This window comes from Garra rufa, chromosome 15, assembly GCF_049309525.1.
Source record: "Garra rufa chromosome 15, GarRuf1.0, whole genome shotgun sequence".
Classification (NCBI taxonomy): Eukaryota; Metazoa; Chordata; class Actinopteri; order Cypriniformes; family Cyprinidae; genus Garra; species Garra rufa.
In genome coordinates this window covers 16,473,176-16,497,044 of record NC_133375.1, presented here as the reverse complement: position 1 = coordinate 16,497,044, position 23,869 = coordinate 16,473,176, and the positions used below count along the sequence as shown (strand labels likewise).

Sequence of the window (23,869 nt, the reverse complement as noted above, 5' to 3'; positions counted from 1 at the left end):
CTACTAGGAGAAAGGTGGTGCTCAGAAATTACCCTTCCTTAGAAGGGGAGCATACTCATCCCACTAGGAGCCGTGCTCTAAAATGGGACCCTTCGCAAAGGGGAGCAAACATGCTTGAATCAGGAAGCCTGAGAGGAGGTAGTAACCATTTCTTCCCTTTGTCAAAGGGAGAAATTCACCATACGGCAGTGGCGCTGCTTTGAAGGAACCTTGAATAAGGTGAACGTAAGAAGTCCTTGATTCTAGCAACCAAACTCATCTCAAGGCCCTGAAGAGGGAGAGCTCCTAGCTAGACATGAGGCCTGAGGGGGAGTTTCTACTCAACCCGGAAGTCAGGCACAGACAGGCTCCTAACCCCGATTAACAGAGAGGAAAACCCGCCTGCTAGGAGGCAGCGCTCTGATTTAACCCCTCCTCAGAAGGGGAGCTTACTTCTCCTGCCAGGAGCAGTGCTCTTAATTGGAACCCTTCTCAAAAAGGGGAGCAATCATGCTTGACTCAGGAAACCTGGTGACAGACTCTACCCAACAAAAGGGGAATCTTGCCATACGACAGTGGTGCTACTTGAAGAACCTTGAATTAAGGTGAGCTGCTGCTGTCGAAGAGACTTCTGTGTCAGAAGTCCTGTCTCTAGCATAGCAAGGGTAGGTTCCAAGCCCTGAGGACAGGGAGGAATACAACAACCCGCCAGAGGGTGGTGCTCTGAGAGGACCCTTTCTGCAGAAAGGGGAGCTACCAAAGTCACCTCAAGGCCCTAAGAAGGGAGAGCTCCAGGTTAGTCATGAGGACAGACTCCAAACCCTGAAGGCCAGGGAGGAACGCCCGCCCTGACGAGGGGGCGCTCATTAGGGACACTTTCCTCGGAAAGGGGAGAACCCAGCTCGTGCGTGAGGCCTGAAGAGTGAGAATCAGCCTGGACAAGAGGGACAGGCTCCTAACCCAGATGAACCGGGAGGAAAACCTGGCTCTGTCAGCGAGAAACGGTACTCTGAATAAACCCTTTCCGCGGAAAGGGGAGTACTTCTTCAGTCGAACCGCCCCTGCCCTCAGGCTAACAGGGGGATCAACAGAGCAGGAACTGGAGAACTGAGAAATTGCTCCTTGGAGACAAAAAACTCAGGAGGTGCTGGAAAGAACCTTCAGCTGATAAGATCACTCCAGGATCTAAAGTCCACAGAGAGGGTCTGGAAGAGGGATTCTCATTCAGGCCTGCAAAGGACAACGTTAAACATGCCAAGGGCAATCCTAAGAAAGAAACTTAGGGAGCTTACCTTGAAGAGGACATAAGTCCTATGTCTAACATATGCTGAGAGGGTAGTTTACCGCACGACCTGTGGCTTGGAGAGGACGAACACTGCCGTAACCATAACCCGTAGGATCAGAGGGGGAGCATCCGCCGTGAACTCGTCGTGTTTCTCTCTGAGAAGCAAAAACACAACACACAGGTCTGAGACAGTATTAAGTTCCTTTTATTTATTAAAAGAAAAAATGGATCGTACTTACCCATAAGTGACCTGCATTTAACTCAAACTTAAACAAAACCTGTTTAAGGAGTTAAAATCCGGACCATAGGTAATGGAGGTTCTTATGGGACATAAGAAGGGAGCTCGTGTTGTTAGGGCTCAGACCTGGGCCTTCATGGAATGAAGGACTAAAGGCAGTGATCTACCTAGTCCATAGTCACATAAATCCAGAAAGGCCAATGAGCCTGGGAAAACTAACAGATCAGTGAAAGACCTCTGGTTAGTCCTCCTAAACACAGCCCAAAGCAGCAGAGTGGGCTGTAAACCCTAGCAGGGGAGACAGCACCATCTAGGCAAGAGCTTAAAGAGAACTGCTCAAAAACCCCCAAAGGGGAGTAATCAATAAGCCAACACACAGACATCCGCAGATATCTGTATGTGTTGGAAGGACCACCAGAGGTAAAAAACTGACCGAAAGCCTCCAGACCCTAAAGGGGGAAGAATTAACACACAGCTAGCCTCAGACAGCTGTAGTTAATAAGACTGTTCTGCCATAATCATGGTCGAACTAGTCTAGGAAAATCTCCCCCTTTTTTTTGGCAGTAAATTAACTCCACAATCGCGACGCGCAGCACATATTCGGCTCCCGCGGGAGCTAAACATACTCCGCCCAGGCGCCAAATTCCCTCAGGAATAAAGCAAACAAGGAGCCGCTGGCGACGCCGCGAATGCGTCTGTTAATGCCGCGAGAGGTAAACACACTCATGCAAAATGAGGAACAGAGAAACTCACCTCCCTCCTTTGCGAATGCGTTTTCGCGATAAGCCCATTAGTTCCCTCGGGAGCTGGACGTGCTGACATTTACCACACCCACGTAGCTGAGAGTCCTTATGAGAGCGTGCCTCTCGTTACAAACAAGCAATGAATGCACCGATTGCATTCTACTCTCTCAAGGGCTAATCTTGCTTGCGTTCTCCCCTCACAGCTCGGGCAGTGTGAAAGTGCGGGTATCAGATTACCACACACGTCACAAGCAGGCCTCCGGTGAGAGAATACATGCACTCCTAGATAAAGAGAAGCTGAAGACAGCGAAGAGGGTGTGTGTTTACTTCTGCGACTCTTTATACTGTGTCGCCCGGTAGTGACGCTCCAGCAGCGACGTGCACGCCGCGGTGATGTCATACGCTGTCGCCAGCCATTTCATTTAGTTTTTCTATATGCATTCTTCAGACACGAGTCACGCTGCGGCGTTCCCCAATATCGACCCCTAGGGGACGCGGTGAGAGTTCCCTCGGAAGGGAACTCACTTAATTTTGACTTGTTACTGAAAACAAGAAACACATTTTTTACTTCTCTAGAAACTCCTCCTTGATTTGAGAATTTTTTGATATTTTGACTGGAAACAAGACAAAAAAATCTAAGTAAGAAAAGCATTTTTTGCAGTGATGGAATGATGCATTTCTACAAATTATTCTCCTGATTCCACCCCCTTTACAGAGACAAAATGTCCTTATTTTACAAAATTGTCCTCACAAAAATAGCAATCACTCACACAGTCACACACGCTGAAGCACATCTCCAGTTCATTATCAGAAAGCTGATGCTGACCTCTGGTGGCATGAAGTGGTTTTGCAATCTCAATCAACTGAATACAAGTGGAATCTACATACATTTAGAATCCTAATATCTGGTTCCCAGTGAGCTTTTACTTTAGTACTACTTGAACAACACCCTTAATCTTTTATTATTTATCATTTTAAATTAATTAATGTTTAAATTAATCTGTTTCAAAAGCTAAATCATATGGAGGTTTCCAGTGTGTTTCTGATGAACTAATAAAAAATCACAGATAGACAGTCATTATCATTATGTCACTGAATGCTGTATTGTTTTTCAGCTGTTAAAGGTGCAAAAATAAGTTATCATCTATTTGTATTTTAGAAGGAGATTATGAAGCTAAATTAAATAAATAAATAAATAAATAAGTATTGTAGACTGACTTTGTTTAACCGATAACTGAGTTGAGTATGTTAGACAAACTCCTAGACTCTCCTAAACTCCTAACAAACTATATATATATAGTATACTGTATACTTGTTTTTTGGGTCTTATACAGTATTATATAAAACAACCAGTGTTGGGGAAAGTTACTTTTAAAAGTAATCCATTAGAATATTTAGTTACTCCCTAAAAAAGTAACCGATTACGTTATTTTTTGTGGAAAGTAATGCTTATGTTACTTTTGTGTTACTTTTTAAATCTGGGCAGGGTTTGCTTGTTTGTTTTAATAAAAAAGTTATATTTTTGTCAAATGTAAAATCCTTTTCACAGTAATAGCCTCAGGCTTAGAGAAAAGTAATTATTGCAGGTTTGTGTTAAATTTCACATTTTTTATTCATTTTGAGGAATACTGTATCTGTTTTTTAGTGAGTGAGATGAATGAATGCATGTTCACATTTATTCTAGAACTAAAATAACGTCTTACAATTTCTCTCAACATGGGGACAGGAGAGCTTTTAATCAATAAATGGGGGAAAAAGTAACTCAGATATTTTCTTGTCAATTGAAAAGTGATGCGTTACTTTACTAGTTACTTGGAAAAACTAATATTATTACGTAACTTGCGTTACTTGTAATACGTTACCCCCAACACTGGAAACAACTGATTTGAGGCGAGACACTGCAGGTGAATAGGGTAAAAAAAATTAACAAATAGTTATGACCTTACTTACCCAGTTGATTGATTACATTGATAATTGCAAACATTTTTTGTATTACAAGTGTTCTAAAATGTTAGGTTTTATTATGCAAATGCAGCATTATTTAGCTAATTTGCATACATTTCTAGTACAAAAGTCTTAACACTGGATGAAGTCACTTTTAAAGTTATTAATTTTTTTTTTTTTTTTTTTTTTTTTTGGACAAAATAGGGTCAAATGTTTTACAGAGGATATTTTGGGTATCTTATTTTGTCACTCCATAATTCAGAAAAAATGTAGAACAGGCAGAAAACAATATATTTTTTTTTAATTTTTAGGGGGAATAAAATGTTGTATAAAATCAAGAAAATTATATATGAACAAATCCCTCTGTAAAAACCTTCAGGATATAGACAGGAATAAAAATGTGAAGTTTGGTGTGTGTAATTGCTGCTGAAGTGGAGATTTATGGCTCAGTGTAAAAAACTAATTTTAAGAAAATGCTCTTTAAAAATATGTATTGTAATTAAAATCTATTGACACAAATAGATAAAGTGCTATAAAAGAAACACTTAACAGTGTCTTTAGATGTTTTCTTTCCACTAGAAAAAACACTTTATGAAAAACCAAAAAGGCCAAAATCTTAAACTTGACAGGTGCATGAAAAAACAAATGCCAAGACAAAACCATCAGACATTATGCAATAAACGTTACAGAGGATTCTAATCAATACACTGAATTAAACTTATTTTAATATCATTTTCAATGTTAATTTAATTTTCCATATCTTCCTTTATGAATGAAAGAAATACAGGTTTGAATGACATGCGAGTGAGCAGATGACAGAATGACCATGTTTGGATGAACTGTGTCTAAATCATTAGGTTACTAGCCCTTGTTGATCTTGAAGTGTAATGAAATAAAGATCAAAAGTTAAAGTAAATTTAGAAGTTCAATAAAAAACTCTTCAGATGCAGACACATTATTGATAATCCGTGCGTTTACAGGACATAACCACAGGGTGCTGCTGCTGTACGGAACAAATGCTATTCGCTCATGGTTATACTCAGCAAACCAATGATCACAAAGAACACCGTATGATAAAACATGCGCTGTATATTTGAATGGAATTCAGTTTTTATTCACACACATATTATATACAGAGGCACCAACACTAGCAAAAAAGAATGGTGATCATTACCATCCATAATTATCATCATCGCTGTAACATGCAGTCAGTTCTCACACAATTTTTGTCTTATTTCTAGTCAAAATATCTTACCATTCTTAAATCAAGAAGGATTTTCTAGACTAGATTTTCTAGTAAAAAATATTGTCTTGTTTTTTGAAAGAACAAGTAAAACTTAAGTGAGTTTTTGCTCTAAAAAAAGCAAATTAATCTTGTTTTGTTTGTGTGTGTGAAATAAGAATATTTCGCTTACCCCATTAGCAGATTATTTAGCTCTTTCTAAGCCAAAACCCCACTTCATTTTGACTTGTTCTTTCTGAAAACAAGACAATAATTTTTACTTGTCTAGAAAATCCTTCTTGATTTAAGAATTTGTAGATATTTTGGCTGGAAACAAGACAAAAAAAAAATCTACGTAAGAAAAGCATTTTTTGCAGTGCATGGAATAATGAGCTGAAAAAAGCTTGCTTTGGTTTTTAGTTTGAGTACAAAAACATTCATACATAGTTTATTTCCATAAGGATACAATGATGATTTCAAGTGTGCATCCATAAAGCATCTATAAAGGAGAGAATTCTGTGTTGGCTGATTATTTGGAATATTTTAAATAAATTGTTTTTATATTAACGGATAAGAGAAAGTATCTGTGGCACTGTTTCATAAAGTCTTCTTCTGGACATTATGTAACGCAGTAGCATCCTTCAAGACACATCCATCTGTCAGTAGTGCCTTTGGATTATTTTCATCTCATATGATCCCTGCAGAGTCTACATTCGTAATGTCAAGGAAATGAGGCATGTCACAAAATCCAGGATATTCAGGATGTTATTAACTATTTATGACATTTATTGTTGCCCATTACTGTACTGCATACCTGAAGCTAAATAATGATGTTGTGGCCAGTAGGAAGTGCAATAAAAATGTAATACAGTTTGATATCACACGCAATTATCCAAAAACAGAACAACAAAACAAGACATGAAGAAAGCCCCAGGTCTCAGCTGAGGTCTTGTCTCATGATTAGTCCCAGTTTGCATCATTATTAAACCGTGGATCATCCTCATATAGACATCATCTGGACAGGTGCTCGATGCGGACTCAACAGGTGCTGTCCGTCCCAGACGGGGTCCTGAAGCGTCCTGCAGAAGTGTCTGTCATGAGGGACAGGGATCACACAGGGGCCCGTGTGTGTGTTTCTGAGGTAGTCAGCGGCTGGAGTGAGTATCAGAGAGAACTGAGAAGAACAGACGCTCTGAGGACAAGGCTTTCCTTGCTGAAAACACCTGTCAAAACACATACAAGTCCAATAGTTTACCTTACTTAGATATAGTTAGTTATCTTTACTTAGTTGCTATACTTACTAGGTTTTATTAAATTACAGCTCCTTTCAAAGCAAGTAAAACAATTTATGTGCTGCTTTGATTAACGCTTACTTCAAATATTGAAGTAGCCAGAAAGGAACCAACAACATTAATAAAGCAGCGAGAGGCAGCAGTGCACTAATATGTTGCTAACGGGGCAATTCTCTTCACTGATTTCCTTCATGTCTGCATTTTTCTTTCTAACTAAAAGTTTATTACAACTTTCTTCCTATTGATGCAAAAATGCATCATCAAATCAGAGTTATTTGATTTCAAGGGAAATTCATGTTTACTAATCATTTTTTCATATTGTTCTTTATAAACACCTTGAGAAGTTTTAATTGGATTGATACAGCCCTTTAATATTTGCACACACAGACTTTAACATTCAGCACGTGAAGCACAACAATGGTAATAATTCAATTTTCTTTATTTTTATTAATTGTAACAATAACCATTTTATTTGCTCTTTTTGTTGTGCTATACTGACACAAGACAGCAAATAAAAACACCAGTAAAACAAAGCAATTGCATAATGTATTAATGCCGCAATGCACTCTGGGAGTCAGTGAGTAGCAATACTAAGTCAAGAGTAAACCTAAAGTAAAGAATTAAGTACCCCCTACAGTTCCTTTTTTAGTTACTAGAACTCTTGTGTAAGTAAACTATACTAACTAAACATTTGTCAGTACAACCTATTATTTCTATTTCACTTTACTTTGCAATCGGTTTCCTCACTTTTTCTAAGTAAAATCAACTTACAACATTTTCCAGTGTATAATTCTATTTAACTTCACACGCATAAATGTGATGTATGGATAAATGCATAGAAAGTACAAAAGGAAATGTTTGCCAAGACAAACTTTGATGTTGGCTTGACAAAGTATTTTTACAATAACAGTATTTTAAAGGAACAGCTCACCCAAAAATGACACTTTGCTGAATAGCAAAGAAATGTGTCATTGTATCACTTGCTCACCAATGGATCCTCTTCAGCGAATGGGTGCCGTCAGTATGTCCATCAAATAATGTCTTTCACACCATAATTATGGATTATGGATGGTTTGAAGTTGGGCTGCTCGATTATGACAAAAAATCATAACCACGATTATTTTGGTCAATGTTGTAATCACGATTATTTAACACGATTATGACTGGGTCCAAAACTTTACATTAGTGGTTAATTTAAAGATACAACAGAAAAAAGATACAAATGAAAAAAAAAAATTATAATACTGAATACTTTTATGCAAGTCTAAAGTAGTCTAACAATACTACAGAAATTGAATGTAATTATTTGAATGTAAAATAAAACAGCATCTTCACTGTAATAATTAAACATGCTTTGTTTCTTATTGAAACTACAAAAGTCCTTCATTCAAGAGCAGTGAGTGATTTTTCACTTTGTATTTTTACGTTTTATTAATATTACACACAGAGACGGCAGAAGGAATATTATTTGTTGCCGCTTTAAGAGCCGCACGGATCCGATATACTGTTTTACACGTATTTTCATTCTCAACTCTTTATGATCATTTAAGACAAGGGTTTACATGAATAATCACCAAGCGCCTCATTTTGAAATATTTTTGTGTGTATTTGACCGTTTAGGCGCACCTTGAGCTAAAAGATAACTTACATGTGTTCTGCTCCGTCTCTGAGCGCATACACAGAACAGCGCAAGTTATCTTTCTCGCTGTAAAAACACAACGCCAAGGAAACGTTAATAAATCAAGCACTTCCTGTTTTATGAAAGTCACTTTACTAATCTTGCTGATTTGCATGTGAAATTAGGCTTTTATGGAGGAGCGAAAGCGCACAACTGTTAAGGGGGCGGAATGGGGCGCAATAATCTTTTCATCTCGATTATGCATTTTCATGATCGTTTGAAGCCGAAATCGAAACTGAATTTCAATTAACTGCACAGCCCTAGTTTGAAGTCAAAAGTGTCTTTACTTGTGGATTACTGTGATGTTTTTATCAGCTGTTTGGACTCTCATTCTGACGGCACCCATTCACTGCAGAGGATCCATTGGAGAGACAGTGGTGCAATGACATAATTCTCTAAATCTGATGAAGGAACAAACCCATGAGAGTGAGCACATTTTCATTTTTGGTTGAGCTATTGCTTTAACCTTGTGATAGCAGCATATTGCTTGTTTGTGTAAGTGTATATTGATCTTGGCTGAAGTGTGTTTGGACAGTACCTGCAGGCAGTGTGTAGGTCAGCGTGGCTGTAGATGTGCTTGTCTGTGTGTTGTCTCTCTCCGCTGGTGTTATTGTTGTTGTTGCTGTTTGTGGTTTTCTGGCTGTGTAACACCTCTCTCTGCAGCTCCACACCCTCAACGTCTATTTGTTGCCAAAACTCAGATGCTCCAGTTTTTCTGGCCCTGCACATCACACAAGACACAAGACACTCTCATTACAGTCAATGGCGGTTTCAACTGACTTCCATTTCATCTGTCTTTCTCTCTTCTCATAAGCTGATGAAACACACTTTTTTTTTTAAATCACATTCTGAATCATGTCCATTTCATGTCGGGTGCTGACGTTTGAGCGCAGGGCTTGGGAAAAAGTGGTACCTGAAAAGTTAGTACAGTGCTGAAATATGGGCCTGTGTCTCACACAAACCTATTTGATCATTTTAGAAGAATGGCAAAGTACACTTTAGAATACTTTTACAAAAAAGAGTCACTGCATGTTAATTACTTTATTTTACACTGTTGTTGTTAGACATGTCCTTACTAGAGAAATAACAGTAAACTATTGATAATTACAAGCAACTAAACTCTAACCCAATAGTACATGCATATTGATCTTAAATATCAGTCAGTATGCAACTGGATAATTACAGTGTAACAAAGACAACATGAAATAAAGCATAAACGTTAATTGCAATTAGACAAAACCATATTATAGTTTAATTTCGTAAATGCAATTATTTGAACTTAAGATAGCATTTTTGACATTAAAATGTATTTTAAAAGTGTATTTAAGTGTGTTTAGTCACTCAAGCAGCCTTTTATTTCATTATTATTACATTATCTGCAAGTACAGTTTTTTTAATTTACTTTTTAGATTTTAAGTACACTACAAAAGTGCATTCAATACAATTAACCCTCTGGGCCTCTTTGGAAAAAAATTATGTTTTGAATTTTTAAAAATGGTAGCTTCATCAGAATGAGATGACACTTGGTGACTTTTGTTGCATTAGCTATGTGAGTACACAAAAAAATCAGTGACATGATTCGGATATGTTAAAGGGTCAAAAAAAAAATTGTCACACTTGGCTCCTTCGCGCTCAAAAATGACAGACATAGGAAATGAATGGGAAATACGGAAAAATGCGATAATTCAGAGAATCTTTTGGTAGTACAAGCTACAAATCAGCCACTGTGCTGAAAAGAAGTGTTCAGAAAGCAAGGACTGACACTCTAAAATATCAAAAGTACAGAACTGACACACACGCGCGCACACACACACACACACACACACACACACACACACACACACACACACACACACACACACACACACACACACACACACACACACACACAGAAATAAGCAGAAAAATGCCAAACCTGATATTTATCCAATCAAAAAATATCTAAACCTTGCCAAAAGTAATGTCTGAATATATTTCTAAATGCAACGCCGATTAAAATGAAGAAACAGAAGCCCCTGTATATATGTATATAGGGAGATACAGGAGGTTACATGACATTACGCAAGTTTTTGTTTTTTTTATGCCACTAGATTTTAAAAAAATGGATTTTAAATGCTTTTTTTATTTTTATTTTTATTTATTTTAATATGAAATGTTGTATTTATTGAAAAATAATAAATACATAATTAAATAAAATTATAAATATATAAATAAATATTGCATATAATATATAAATAATGTATAATATAAATATTGCATAGATTCATAAAAAATGCTCAAAATTCTAAATAATAATCACAAAATATTATTGAACAAAAATGTATTTAATTGATTTTCCTGAAGAAAAAAAAAAGTTACTTTTTTAAGGCTTCGGTCACTTTTGACCGTGAGGGAGGCAAGTGTGACCCCTAAATGAGGAGGCCCAAAGGGTTAAGCACACGTCTTTCACAAGGGACTGAAAGCATGACATGGTTTCGAGGCAAATAGTGCTAGAATTATTTATAGATGTTAGATGGTGAAGCAGGTATTCAGAGCTCTGATGTATTCTCAGTTTGTCTCTCACCTCTCCATCTTTCTCCTCTCCTCTTGTTTCACGTGTCTCACCAGACAGGAAGTGATGAAGATGATGCTCATGACGAGAATGATGGCTGAGCTGATGAAGGACACAAGAAGAGCTAAACGAAAGCCGCCATCCTCCAACCGAGACAAAGCTGCAGAAACACAGATCAGCAAACACACAGTGAGAGCATGACGGACACAGATGATTTACAGCATGTTTTATCCCAGCCTTGGAGAGACTTTTAAAAATGTAACATATTTTCCAAAACTGCTGGAACTTAAATAAGACACTCTGAGCAGTGGATCCTAATCTGACAATTATGAGGACTAGGAATCTGTTTAAATTGACAAGCCAAGACAATCTTACTGCAAATCTATTATTATATTCTAAGTATTAATATACAGTCATGTGAAAAAGTTAGGACACCCTATTGAATTTCATGGTTTTCTGTATCAGGACATCATAAAAAATAATCTGGTCCTGGGCAAGTCTTAAAATTCGGAAAATAAATCCTCAGATAAAAATCATCATATGACATATCACACAGTGTCATTATTTATTTGAGAAAAATACAGACAAGAGGGAAAGACCATGTGGAAGCCCTATGAGTCAACTGCCTGTAGATCCACTTTTTAGCAGCAATAACTTGACGTGTTCATTTCCTGTGTGACTTTTTATTTTGCACCACTCTTCTTTTCAACGCTGCTCCAGTTTATTGAGGTTTGTGGGCATTTGTTTCTGCACAGCTCTCACCACAGCATTTGAGTCAGGATGAGCTCTGGACTTGACTGGGCTATTGCAACACCTTGATTCTTTTCTTTTCAGCCATTCTGTTGTAGATTTTCTGGTGTGCTTGGGATCATTGTCCTGATGCATTGTCCTTAGCTGTCAGACAGATGCCCTCACATTTGACTGGAGAATACTTTGATATCCAGAGGAGTTGAAATCATCAGCCCTCCACCAGCATGTGTGACTTTTGCTATGAGGTGTTTGTGCTGATATGCTCTTTAGGTTTTCCTGTAAACTTGGCGCTGTGCATCATGGCCAAACATCTCCACTTTGGTCTCGTCTGTTCAAAGGACATTATTCTAGAAGACTTGATTTGTTTAGATGCATCTTCGCAGACCTAAACTGTGCTGCCATGGTTTTTTTTTAGGGATGCATGTATCGGCTGATCACTTGCGCGTTTTGTCAGTAAAGCCGGTTCTGTAATCAGCGGTAAATGCCATCAGGTGCGTGATTTCACGTTGAGCCGTATATACTACACACAGCAAACATACTACAAAACGCGCAAGCATGATCGGCCGATTCGGATCGGTGCATCCCTAGTTTTTTTTTTTTAGATAAAAGAGGCTTTCTTTTGCCAAGGCTTCTAAACATGCCATTTTGTCCCATATTTTTCTAATGGTATTGTCATGAACGTTATCCTATATAACATGTTAACTGAGGCCTGTAGTGTCTGAGATGTAGTTCTCGGGTTGTCTGCCATTTCTCTGAGCATTACTTATCTTGGGGTGAATTTTCTGGGACGTCCACTCCTGGAAGGAGAGGTGTCTGTTTTAAATGTCTTTCACTTGTGAATAAACATCAAATTGTTTGGACATGGCCGTATTACTCTTCTCAGATTGATGACAACAACAGTTGCTTCTCTAAGATCATCACTGATGTCTTACTTTATGTATAATCATTATTTTATGTATAATCCTTTTTACTGTGTTAATTTTAAATCAATTCTTAAATCATCTTAAATGTTCAGTTTTTATTGTTGTGATTATTACTTTAAATTTTTATGATTTTTATGCTATTATGATTTTAATTCCTCTTATGTACAGCATTTTGAATTGCCATTGTGTATGAAATGTGCTATACTGTATAAATAAGGCCTGTCATTGCTCATAATGACAAGATGCTGTTCGGAAGCGTTCACAAATAAGTTTGTAAGGCTTACGTTTACACTCCGGTGTGCCGCCGCTCCAGTGTGTCTTATTACTGCTGGACACGCAGGACATCTGACTGCCGCTGACCGCGCGGTGTCTGGAGGGGCACTGGAGGCTCATCACGGTACCCACGCTCGTCCCATCACCGGACACCAGCTTCAGAGTCCCCACCACAGGAGACAGCAGCGGAACACACTGACCTGTCACGGACAACACTTGTCTTATAATGCTGCCCTGCTACCACCAAAATAATCTATGTTTACTCACCTTCAGACCATGTGACTCAACACAGCGAATGGGTGCCGTCAGAATGAGAGTCCAAACATCTGATAAAAACATCACAATAATCCACACCACTCCAGTCTGAACAAATATGTGGCTGGATTTTGATGTGAGAGACAACAGGAGATGGACTTTTTCACTGGAGAAAGCGTTATTATGGATTATAGACTTGTATTTTAGTTAAAAACGTCTTCATGATGGATTTGTTTCAGTTTTTGTCTTCTCAAGATGTTAACTGATGGACTGGAGGGGTTTGGATTACTTGAGATGTTTTTATCAGCTCTCATTGTGATGGGATCCATTGGTGAGACAGTGATGCATTGACACATTTATACAAATCTTAATTCTTCCTAATCTTGGATGACCTGAGGGTGAGCGCAGTTTGAGCAAATTTCAGTTTTGGATGAACTATTCCTTTAAGGCGAGACACTGCAGGTGAATAGGGTAAAAAAGTGAACTAATAGTTATCACTTTACTTACCCAGATGATTGATTACATTGATAATTTCAAACATTTTTTGTATTACAAGTTTTCTAAAATGTTAGGTTTAAATATGCAAATGAGGCATTATTTAATTACACCACAACAAAAATCTAAACACTGGATGAAGTCAGTTTCAAAATTCTTGTTTAATTTTTTTGACATATCACAGTCAAATGTTTTTACAGAGGGGATTTTGGGATCTTATATTGTCACTCCATAATTCAGAAAAAACTTAGAACAGACAGAAAACAATGTATTTTTTACCATTTTGGGGGGAATAAAATGTATAAAATCAAGCAAATTCTATATGAACAAATCCCTCTGTAAAAACCTTCAGGATATAGACAGGAATACAAATGCAGAGTTTGGTGTGTGTAAGTGCTGCTGAAGTGGAGATTCATGGCTCAGTGGAGGAGACACAAACTCATTTTGACAACTTTAAAATATCAATTGTGATTGAAATCTATTGACACAAATAGATAAAGTGCTATAAAAGAAATACTAAACTGTGTTTTTGCCTGCAGTGTCTGCCTTTAATTCAAAAGTAAAGGTACCCAGAATGCCTTTGATTAGTTTATGTATTTTACTCTGTGCCCTATGCCCATATTTCAGTGGTTCTGTTTGGTTTTGAACTTGTAGTGTTGTGCTAGAGAGAAGTGAAACTGTAAAGCAGGTGTGCGCCATACTGCAAACGGGTGGTTAACAAATAACATGAACATGAGCCTGTTTTAATTTTAGGTTAAAATGTATAGTCTATATAGTGAAGACTGCATGAGGCCACCTCAAATCCTGTGTTTTGTCACAGTTTTTACTCCAGTCAATATGATAGGTTCATTACACAGATTATTTTGAAGTAGACATAAAGATAATTAAATAGACTGTAAAGATGAAGATAATTATACAGACTCAGGTAGGGTTCAGTCCCATACCTGAGCATTCAAGCATGCAGCTACGCAGATTATTTCTTGCCATAATCTTGCTCAAGCTTGACAGACATACAATCGCATCTGTTTGTCAGTAGATTTTCTGTGTCATTTCACATATGACTGAGTTTAAGAGTAGAGAGGAGATTAATGTTATGTAGACTAACACATTTTAACAACTGAAAATGTGCAGAGCACATAATATTGATTATTTTTCAAAGAGAGTGAGAAGGCAAGTGTATTTATTAGCGAATATATACAGTACCAGTCAAAAGATTTGAATAGTACGATTTTTTAAATGTTTTTTAAAGACGCATCTTTTGACCAACCAAGCTTGTATTTATTTGAATTAACAGAATAACAGTAAAATAATAAGAAAAAATAATACAGTACAGTACAGTACAATAAGTACAGAATAAACAGTAATTTTTAAAAATATTTTTACTATTTAAAATAACTGTTTTCTTTTTGAATATATTTTAAAATGTAATTTATTCCTGTGATTTCAAAGCTGATTTTTAGCATCATTACTCCAGTCACACGATCCTTTGGAAATCATTCACATATTCAGATTTGCTGCTCAACAACATTTATTATTATTATTATTATTATTATTATTATTATTATTATGTTGAGAACAGCTGAATAGATTTATTTCAGGTTTCTATGATGAATTGAAGCTGTTCTTTTGTTCTTTTGAGCTTTCTATTCATCAAAAAATCCTGAAAAAAGTACTCAACTGTTTTAAATATTGATAATATTAATAATCAGAAATGTTTCTTGAGTAGCAAATCAGAATATTAGCATGATTTCTGAAGGATTATGTGACTGGAGTAATGATGCTGAAAATTCAGCTTTGATCACAGGAATAAACTAGATTCTAAGAAATATATTAAAACAGAAAGCAGTTATTTTAAATAGTACACATATTTGACAATATTACTGCTTTTATTGTACTTTGGATCAAATAAATGCAGGCTTGGTGAGCAGAAAAAAACATTGAAAATACACACACACACACACACACACACACACACACACACACACACACACACACACACATTGTATAAGATTACAGCATTTACTATATCTAATTTTCAGTCTGCATGATTTCAAATTGGTCTGTTCCCCACACCTAATGAACCCTACAGCTTCATACTTGTGTAATACTTCCGGTGTTATTACAATAAACCAGTGTTGCCAGACGTACGATAATTATCGTATTTGTACCATAATTTTGACCTCTGTACGATGTACGATCAATAATACCACAATGTACGATAATTTCAGAATTTTGTGACACCATGGTCATTGTAATTATAGAGCTTCTATTCTCAAAGATCTAGCTGTGTGGATCCTACGTCTACCATCATGATTGTGAGGAGACGTGAACGTGGCGTTACGCATGTCTTTCATCCAATCTTACGTCTTCTCAACCAATATCAACCTGGAGAATGGCTCTCTCTCACGACCACAAGTTAACGTTCCTGTCGCACTTAGGTCAGTTGTTTCAAAACTGAGGTTGTTAGTTTAACAATTAAGTATAGAAAATGAGTGCTGAAAAGGATAAATAGCTGTAACATCTAGATAAATATCTTTATTTTGAACGTTTTACTCAAATACGATAACTTTCTCCCAAATACGATAATTTTGAGCTTCTGGTACGATACTTGGACATTTCCAATCTGGCAACACTGCAATAAACTATTGTTTTACTGTGGAAACTACATTTGTGTTCCACTGAAAATACAACAGCGTTCAGTCATTTATAGCGACTTGGGTAAACCTCAGGTCGAAATAACTGCAAACACAAGATGAAGAAAGAAACAGGAAGATGAAGCACATCGAGTGTGTTTCCGATCAAAGAAGCCTCTGTCATTTGCAGAAGACGCATTTCCTGCTTTCATCCTGTCTATACTGTTAATACACACGACAACTCTCTCTCTCTCTCTCTCTCTCTCTCTCTCTCTCTCTCTCTCTCTCTCTCTCTCTCTCTCACACACACACACACACACACACACACACACACACACACACACACACACACACGTTTGGGTTTACATGTTTTATGGGGACATTCCATAGGTGTAATGGTTTTTAAACTGTACAAAGCGTACTTTTTATGGCCCTACACCTACCCTACACCTAAACCTAGCCCTCACAGGAGATTGTGCACACTTTTACTTCATCAAAAAAACTCATTGTGCATGATTTATAAGCCTGTTTCCTCATGGGGACCTAAGAAATGTCTACTGGTATTCCTATCCCCACAACGTGATAAATACCAGGTACACACACACACACACACACACACACACACACACACACACGAATAATTAAAACCGCATCTAAAGAAAACGTTGCGCCCCCCTCGCCTTACACACAGTGATCACAAACAGGCTATTAATTGTCAAAATATTTGTACTCAAAATATATTACATTTTATAACTATAATTACAAATCAAACTCAATCGGTAATGTTGTTAATTTCAACTGGAACTGGTAGATGATTTGTTAAGAGAACAATCGCTTTATTTTAAGGCAGTGTTTTTCAACCTTTTTTGAGCCAAGGTACATTTTTATTTGAAAAAAAAAATGACAAGGCACACCAACAATCGAAACTGTAAAATAAAAATTAAACTCTGTAGCCTATATTAACAATATACAGCCATTCTTATCGAAGTGTCTTGAACAGGAATCAAATAAACACAAAGAAAAACGTATTTTATGATCTTTCATATTTCTTCTTCGTTCAAATAAAAAGTGCAATGAACAATATACAGTCATTCTTATCAAAGTGTCTTGAATAGGAATAAAATAAACACAATGAAAACAGTATTTTTTTTATCTTTCTTATTTCTACCTACTCAGTGTAAAACCTGGGCCTAACCTAACATATATTAAAATAACAAATACTAAAATAAAATAACAGGAGAGTTTGGAACACTAGTGTGCAAACTTTGTTCCTACCACATACCAAGCTAATAACATCGTCAGCATTAAAAGAGCATAACTGCTGCTTTATGCAGTGCAAAGTTTGTAATGAAGATAATACGTTTTCGTCAGTTATTTTACCTACGGATCGCTGCATTTCTTACATATTTCTGCTCATTCGAAATCGGATACCATTACATTTGTTTTAATGCATTATTGATAGAGCGATTGCGTGTGAATAAGTGTTGTACCTGTTTAAATCATGCTTTCACCTGAAAATATTTAGTATCTAGAAGGAACAAACTCCTTGTGAACTAGTTTGTTCCTTCTAGATACTAAATATATACTATAATTTACCGCTCATGTCTATTGCCGCCGTCATCATAGCCTTCATATTCTTTCTGATTTGAGTGATCCATCTCTATCAAGCTACAGTGGCACAGTGGTTGAAATAAGGTAACTGTTTCAGTGCAATTACACAAATGATTAGCTACTTAATATTAATTAACTATTTGTTTTTTTAAATTTAAAGTTAAGTTTAGGATTAGAGATTGCAATTATGTAAATAGTAATAATTTACAAGTGTCACCGAACAATCTTGTGCTATAAAGCAAAGCTCTAACCAAATACATAAACACTTTTAAGGCAGTCACGTGATTAACAGAGCAGCGGTGTGGATGAATTTACCTGTCTGGTTGAGAACGCTGTTCCAGTCCCCCATCACTGATTCAGATGCACTGATGAAAGCCATTCAAACGGTTGCACTGTAGCGCTTCCACTTCACTTCTCTGTCTGCCTCTTTTCCTCTGAGCGAACCGGAGGACCTGCGCATGCGCAGACGGAGACAGTCAGTGTGCTCAGTCTGGAGCGAGTATTTAGGCTTCACGATGAGGACACGGATTGTCTCGAAGCTGTCGCTCTGCCCTAGTGGCTTAACTTCAATGTTCCGTTACCCTATAAATAACACTCCAGGCTGAAGACAACGCTAAACTAAGATTTTGTTTAGGAATTGTGTTATTGAAAGTGAACTGGTGCTCATTTCTGCATTCTGAGGATGCTGCAATTGTCTATGAAACCCACACATTAAAGAAGGGGTTCCTGGTTAACACACCACATGCCTTGGTTTCTGATGACCGTAACACACACAAAGAATGATAAGTTTAGTCTCAAGGGCTTATTTTAATGAGCTGATGATTTGAAGGGGGGTTGGGTGATGTCTTGCAAGAAATGAGTTTCAATAAGTCGAAAAATGAAGTGAAAGGAAGGGTTTGGAGTGAGATATTTAAGAGAATCCTGAGGCCAGATGAAGAGGCTAAAAAACAAGAAAGAGGAAGTACTGCAGGTGCCTGCGGAGTCGTGACGAGCCCTGAGAGCTTAACAGGAAGACATGAGGGTAGACTAAAGAGGTGTGATCATACTACATCTGACAGGTTTGATGGTAATCTGGTGCCACAAAAGAGAAGTTACACATTGATTATACTGATTTTGAAGACACTTGAGTCCAAGTGTAGTGGGGCCTTGAGTTCAATAGGACACAGTATTAGTATCTGGCCTAACTAGTTCTGTACAGCCTGATAGAAATTCATCCTAAGCTGGTTGCTTTGATGGAACATGGTAGCTGGGTTTGAACTGGTCTAAACTGGTTATTAGCTGGTCGTCCAGTCGAAACACCTGGTTTGTTGCTGGTCCAAGATGAATATTTAACCATTCAATTAAAACAGGCTTGTAATTTGATGACATCCTGAAATACTTTATTTATTTTAGAAACAAAAGTAATTTAATGGTGTATAAGTCTACAGCAAAAGTTGCCTACAGCTGAACTGTATCCGGAAGTGGAAAACAAATGTGATAAATGCCATGGCTCTCCCTGTCACCTTAGTCACATGTTTTTTTCTGTGTCCTAAGCTGGAAGGTTTCTGGACAGGTTATTTTGCTATTATGTCAACTGTTCTTGGGGTAACTCTCCAACCTTGTCCTCTGATTGCTATATTTGGGATTCCTGATTGCTCACTTTCACTTAATTCTACACAAAAGGATATAATAGCTTTCACATCCTTATTAGCGAGACGTCTATTATTGTTGCATTGGAAGTCTGCTAAATATCCTCCTATCTCCCAGTGGCTTAAAGATGTCATGTTTTTTTTAAAACTGGAAAAAATTAAATACACGTTGAGAGGATGTACAGCCAAATTTTTCCACAATTGGCAACCCTTTATTTCCTGTTTTACTAGTTTAGAGGTATTGCCTGATTAAATGTATACCTGTATGTAATCTGTTTGTTGGTTGTGTTGAGCCCTGTGGGACCGGGGTGGGGGGGTGGGGAGCTGTTCTTTGGTTCAGAGTGTTTTTGTCTAATTTATATATGTCTATATTTATTTAGGAAAATGAAGAAAGGTCAATTGTATTTCTGTAAGTGCAAGTACTGTGTTGTTTTCTTTTTTCAATAAAAATATTTTGGGGGAAAAAAAGTTGCCTACAGCACTCCCAATATATTTTTAACAAAATTGTCAAGGCTGGAAACTCTAACAGTGTGTTCAGTAGACAGATGCCCTATTTATATTACTGAAGTGCTAGGTTATTCAAAGCACCATAATTTCCCCTCAACTTTTATATATTATTTAATTGAATATACACCAATATTTCAATTGGAAGTGTTTTTAGTGTATTTTTTATTAATTATGTACACTATTATATTAAAATTGTAACTATATTATATTATAACACTTTATTTCCTTTCCTTTCCTTACGTCCTTTCCTTAAAAGCATTCAGAAACAGAAAATAAAACATTTTTCTTGTTTAACTTTTATTATACAGAAGACTTAAGGAAAAGAATGCTTGATTATTTTATTAAAATATTGGGCTTGGGCCTGTATATTAAAGAGGTCATTAATGAGGACAGAAGGTCATTAATGAAAGGGGTGGCTGTTCACAGAGTGCTGTATCAAAGCATACTAAATGCAAAGTTGACTGGAAGGAAGAAATTGGGTAGGAAAAGGTGCACGAGCAAAAGGGATGAGCGCAAGCTTGAGAATACTGTCAAAGCCAATTCAAACACTTGGGAGAGTTTCACAAGGAGTGGACTGATCAAGAGTCACCACGCTCAGACGTCTTCAGGAAAAGCACTACCAAGCCACTTCTGAAACAGAAACAACTTCAAAAGCATCTTACCTGGGCGAAGGAGAAAAATAACTGGATTGTTGCTCAGCGGTCCAAAGTCATCTTTTCAGATGGTCCCTGAGTCTGGAAGAAGACTGGAGAGGCAGAGAATCCAAGCTGCTTGAAGTCCAGTGTGAAGTTTGTGAAGTCAGTGATGATTTGGGGTTCTGTGACGTCTGCTGGTGTTGGTCCGCTGTGTTTTATCAAGTCCAAAGTCAATGCAGCCAACTAGCAGGAGACTTTGGAGCACTGTATGCTTCTGTCTGCTGACAAGCTTTATGGAGATGCTGATTTCCTTCTCCAGCAGGACTTTATCTCCTGCCCACAGTGCAAAAAACACTTCCAAGTGGTTTGCTGACCATGATATTACTGTGCTTAATTGGCCAGCCAACATGCTTGACCCGAACCCCATTGAGAATCTATGGGATATTTTCAAGAGAAAGATGAGAAACCAAAAAAAAAAAAACCAACAATAAAGCTGAAGGCTCAATAGTGCCTTAGCAGTGCCATAAGCTGATTACTTCCACGCCACACCTCACTGATTTGTGCTAAAGGAGCCCAACCAAGTATTGAGTGCATAAATGAACATACTTTAAAGAACTTGAACTTTTCTGTTTAGCAAATCCTCCTTTTTCGGTTGATTTTTGACTGGATTTTTGACTTTCATGAGCTGTAAGCTCTAATCAAATTTTTTTTTGAGATGCACTAAATATAAAGCAGCAAATAAAAATATAAACAAATAAACAAATTGCATGACAAATATTCTGTTAAAACATTCAATTAAAACACTTACATTAATGCACATGATTACTAATTACACTTCTTTACTTTTGTCAGTTAAAATATTCAGTAACATTTTAGAATTGGGAACACTTATTCACTATTAACTACGACTTTTCCCTCAATAAATTCCTAATTTGCTGCTTATTAATATTTAGTAAGGTAGTTGTTAGGTTTAGGTATTGTAGAATAAGGCATTAATATGTGCTTAATTAGTACTGATAAATGGCCAATATTCTAGTAATATGCATGCTAATAAGTCGTAGTGAATAGTGAATAAGTGTTACCTATTCTAAAGTGTTAGCAAATATTCAAATACTCATGTCAATCAGTTAGACAAACACCTACCATTATACTCCCCAACAGATATCTAGCATAGCAAACCACAGTTCATACTGTACCTATGTTTGCATCTGCTCTGCATCACCCACACAATATGCAGTTGAACAAATGAAACCAAACGAAGAAGCCAAAAAACCAACAACAGGTAACACATCGCCTACCCCATAGCCACCACACGCTGATGAATGTCTGACACACTCTAAACATGAACTACCCACAGCCTTGGTGTTGAATGTATGAGAATAAGAGTCTGTAGAGACACTCATCTCTAGTGTGTGGCCTGTGAATAAACTGTCAGATCAAGTGTGAGTGTAATGGATTGTAATTAGGATCAGAAGTCATTCATTCCCATATTGACATACCTGAATGCCTGAAAGAGAACCATTTTCATTGGTGGAACAAATTAGCAGTATTGTGACTAAATGTTAATTAATCAGTATTAAGTTTTTCAATAATACATTTAAATGTGGGCAAGCAATGACAATGAAACTAACTTTAAATTACCTTCATCTTATTTGCTTTCACTTAGCTTGAACTTCACATAATGTTGAAATCCATTTTTTTCCCCACAGCAGTTCAGTTTTGCTCAAACAACTATATGGTAGACCCCTCACATTACTTCTAGGGGTCATACACACACACACACACACACACAGATTTTGTGTGAAAATAAATCATACAAGTTATTTATTTTGTTTAAAAATCTTAAAGATGTGTGATGTGGCAAGTTGCGTGGGGTAAAAGGTACACAGTATAAATATAAATACCTAGTTCTGCCATGAAAATCTAGATGATGCAGGCTGACTGGTTGTTAACGTAACTGATGATATCACAGAGTTATACGACTTGGCACAAGCTGATTGGATCATATTTAAATGGCTAGTAACATTCACTTGGGCATTTTCGCAGCTTGCTTTTAGAGTTCTTCTGAAACCCTCCACCTTCCCCAGCTCCACCTGCATAGATCTGCTACGCGTTATTTTATGCTATTTGTGCAGCAGCAGTATGTCTTAAATACTAATAGCACTGTATCGCCATATGCTTTGGCAGTAGCTTGCAGCAATAATCTACAACTACAGCAATAACCAACAGCAGCAGCATGACAGTTGTCGTGACAGAAATACTTTAGCTAAAATAATGTTGTTTTTTAAATAATGTCAAAACAATCACTTTAGCAAAGTTCATATTATTTTCTGCCCTATCTAATAATTTACATAACTTACAGACTCAGAACCATCTTTCATGTCCAGGTGACTAAAGTGGTACAGTCTTGTTTTGCACAACTGAGGCAACTATCCAAGATGAAGTCATTCCTTTCTTTTGCAGATTTGGAAAAGGTCACTTGTGCTTTTATCTTACCCAGACTTAATTATTGCAATGCACTTTATTCTGGTATTAGCAAGAGAAATCTCTAAAGATTGCAGCTGATTCAAAATGTGGCTGCTAAGCTTTTAACTTGTACTAAGAAAAGTGACCATTGCACTTCACTGGTTGCCTGAGTTTTAATTTGATTTTAAGATTTTGTTTTTAAAGCCTTGAAGGGGCAGGCTCCTGCCTATATGTGACTTATTAACTCTTACTTACTTTTTAAGCCTGATCGCTGCTTGAGATCCTCTGGTGGGGCCCTATTAATGGTTCCTAAATCTCCACTTGTTACCAAAGGTGTCTGCGCTTTTGCCATCTGTGCGCCGGGACTGTATCCTCTTTTAAGTCTCTTCATTAGACTCATTTTTATTTTATGACTGTTTCTTAATTTTTGATAGTATTTTTGTATTTTGTTGCTGTACTGATCTTTTTATTGAAAAGCACTTTGTTTTGAAAGGTGCTATATAAATAAAAAGTTTACTTTACATACTTATTTTGATAAATAAAATAATTTTTACTGTCATTAAAATATGTTAAAATAAAACATATATTTTAAAATACAGAAAATCATTTTAAAATGTAAAGATTGATTAATAGCATGTTTCTAAATATGATGGTTTCATTCTAAACATGGTGATTATCCCATAATGTGATGTTTACCATCTGAATCTAACAATGTCATGTAAACAAACAGAAAAGTCAGGCTTCTATTAATAATCATGTTA

At 36.9% G+C, this 23,869-nt stretch overlaps 1 protein-coding gene across 1 annotated transcript; it reads right to left on the bottom strand.

Moving 5' to 3' along the window:
• Positions 1-5,293: 5,293 nt before the first annotated feature.
• Positions 5,294-18,305, bottom strand: susd3 (sushi domain containing 3). The gene is made up of 5 exons (XM_073819584.1): positions 18,188-18,305; positions 12,890-13,078; positions 10,945-11,092; positions 8,920-9,102; positions 5,294-6,634 (listed from the first exon to the last, which is right to left on the bottom strand). Exons 1-5 carry the CDS (start codon positions 18,249-18,251, stop codon positions 6,412-6,414), a joined length of 807 nt encoding a protein of 268 aa, XP_073675685.1. The 5' UTR covers positions 18,252-18,305; the 3' UTR covers positions 5,294-6,411.
• Positions 18,306-23,869: the final 5,564 nt, after the last annotated feature.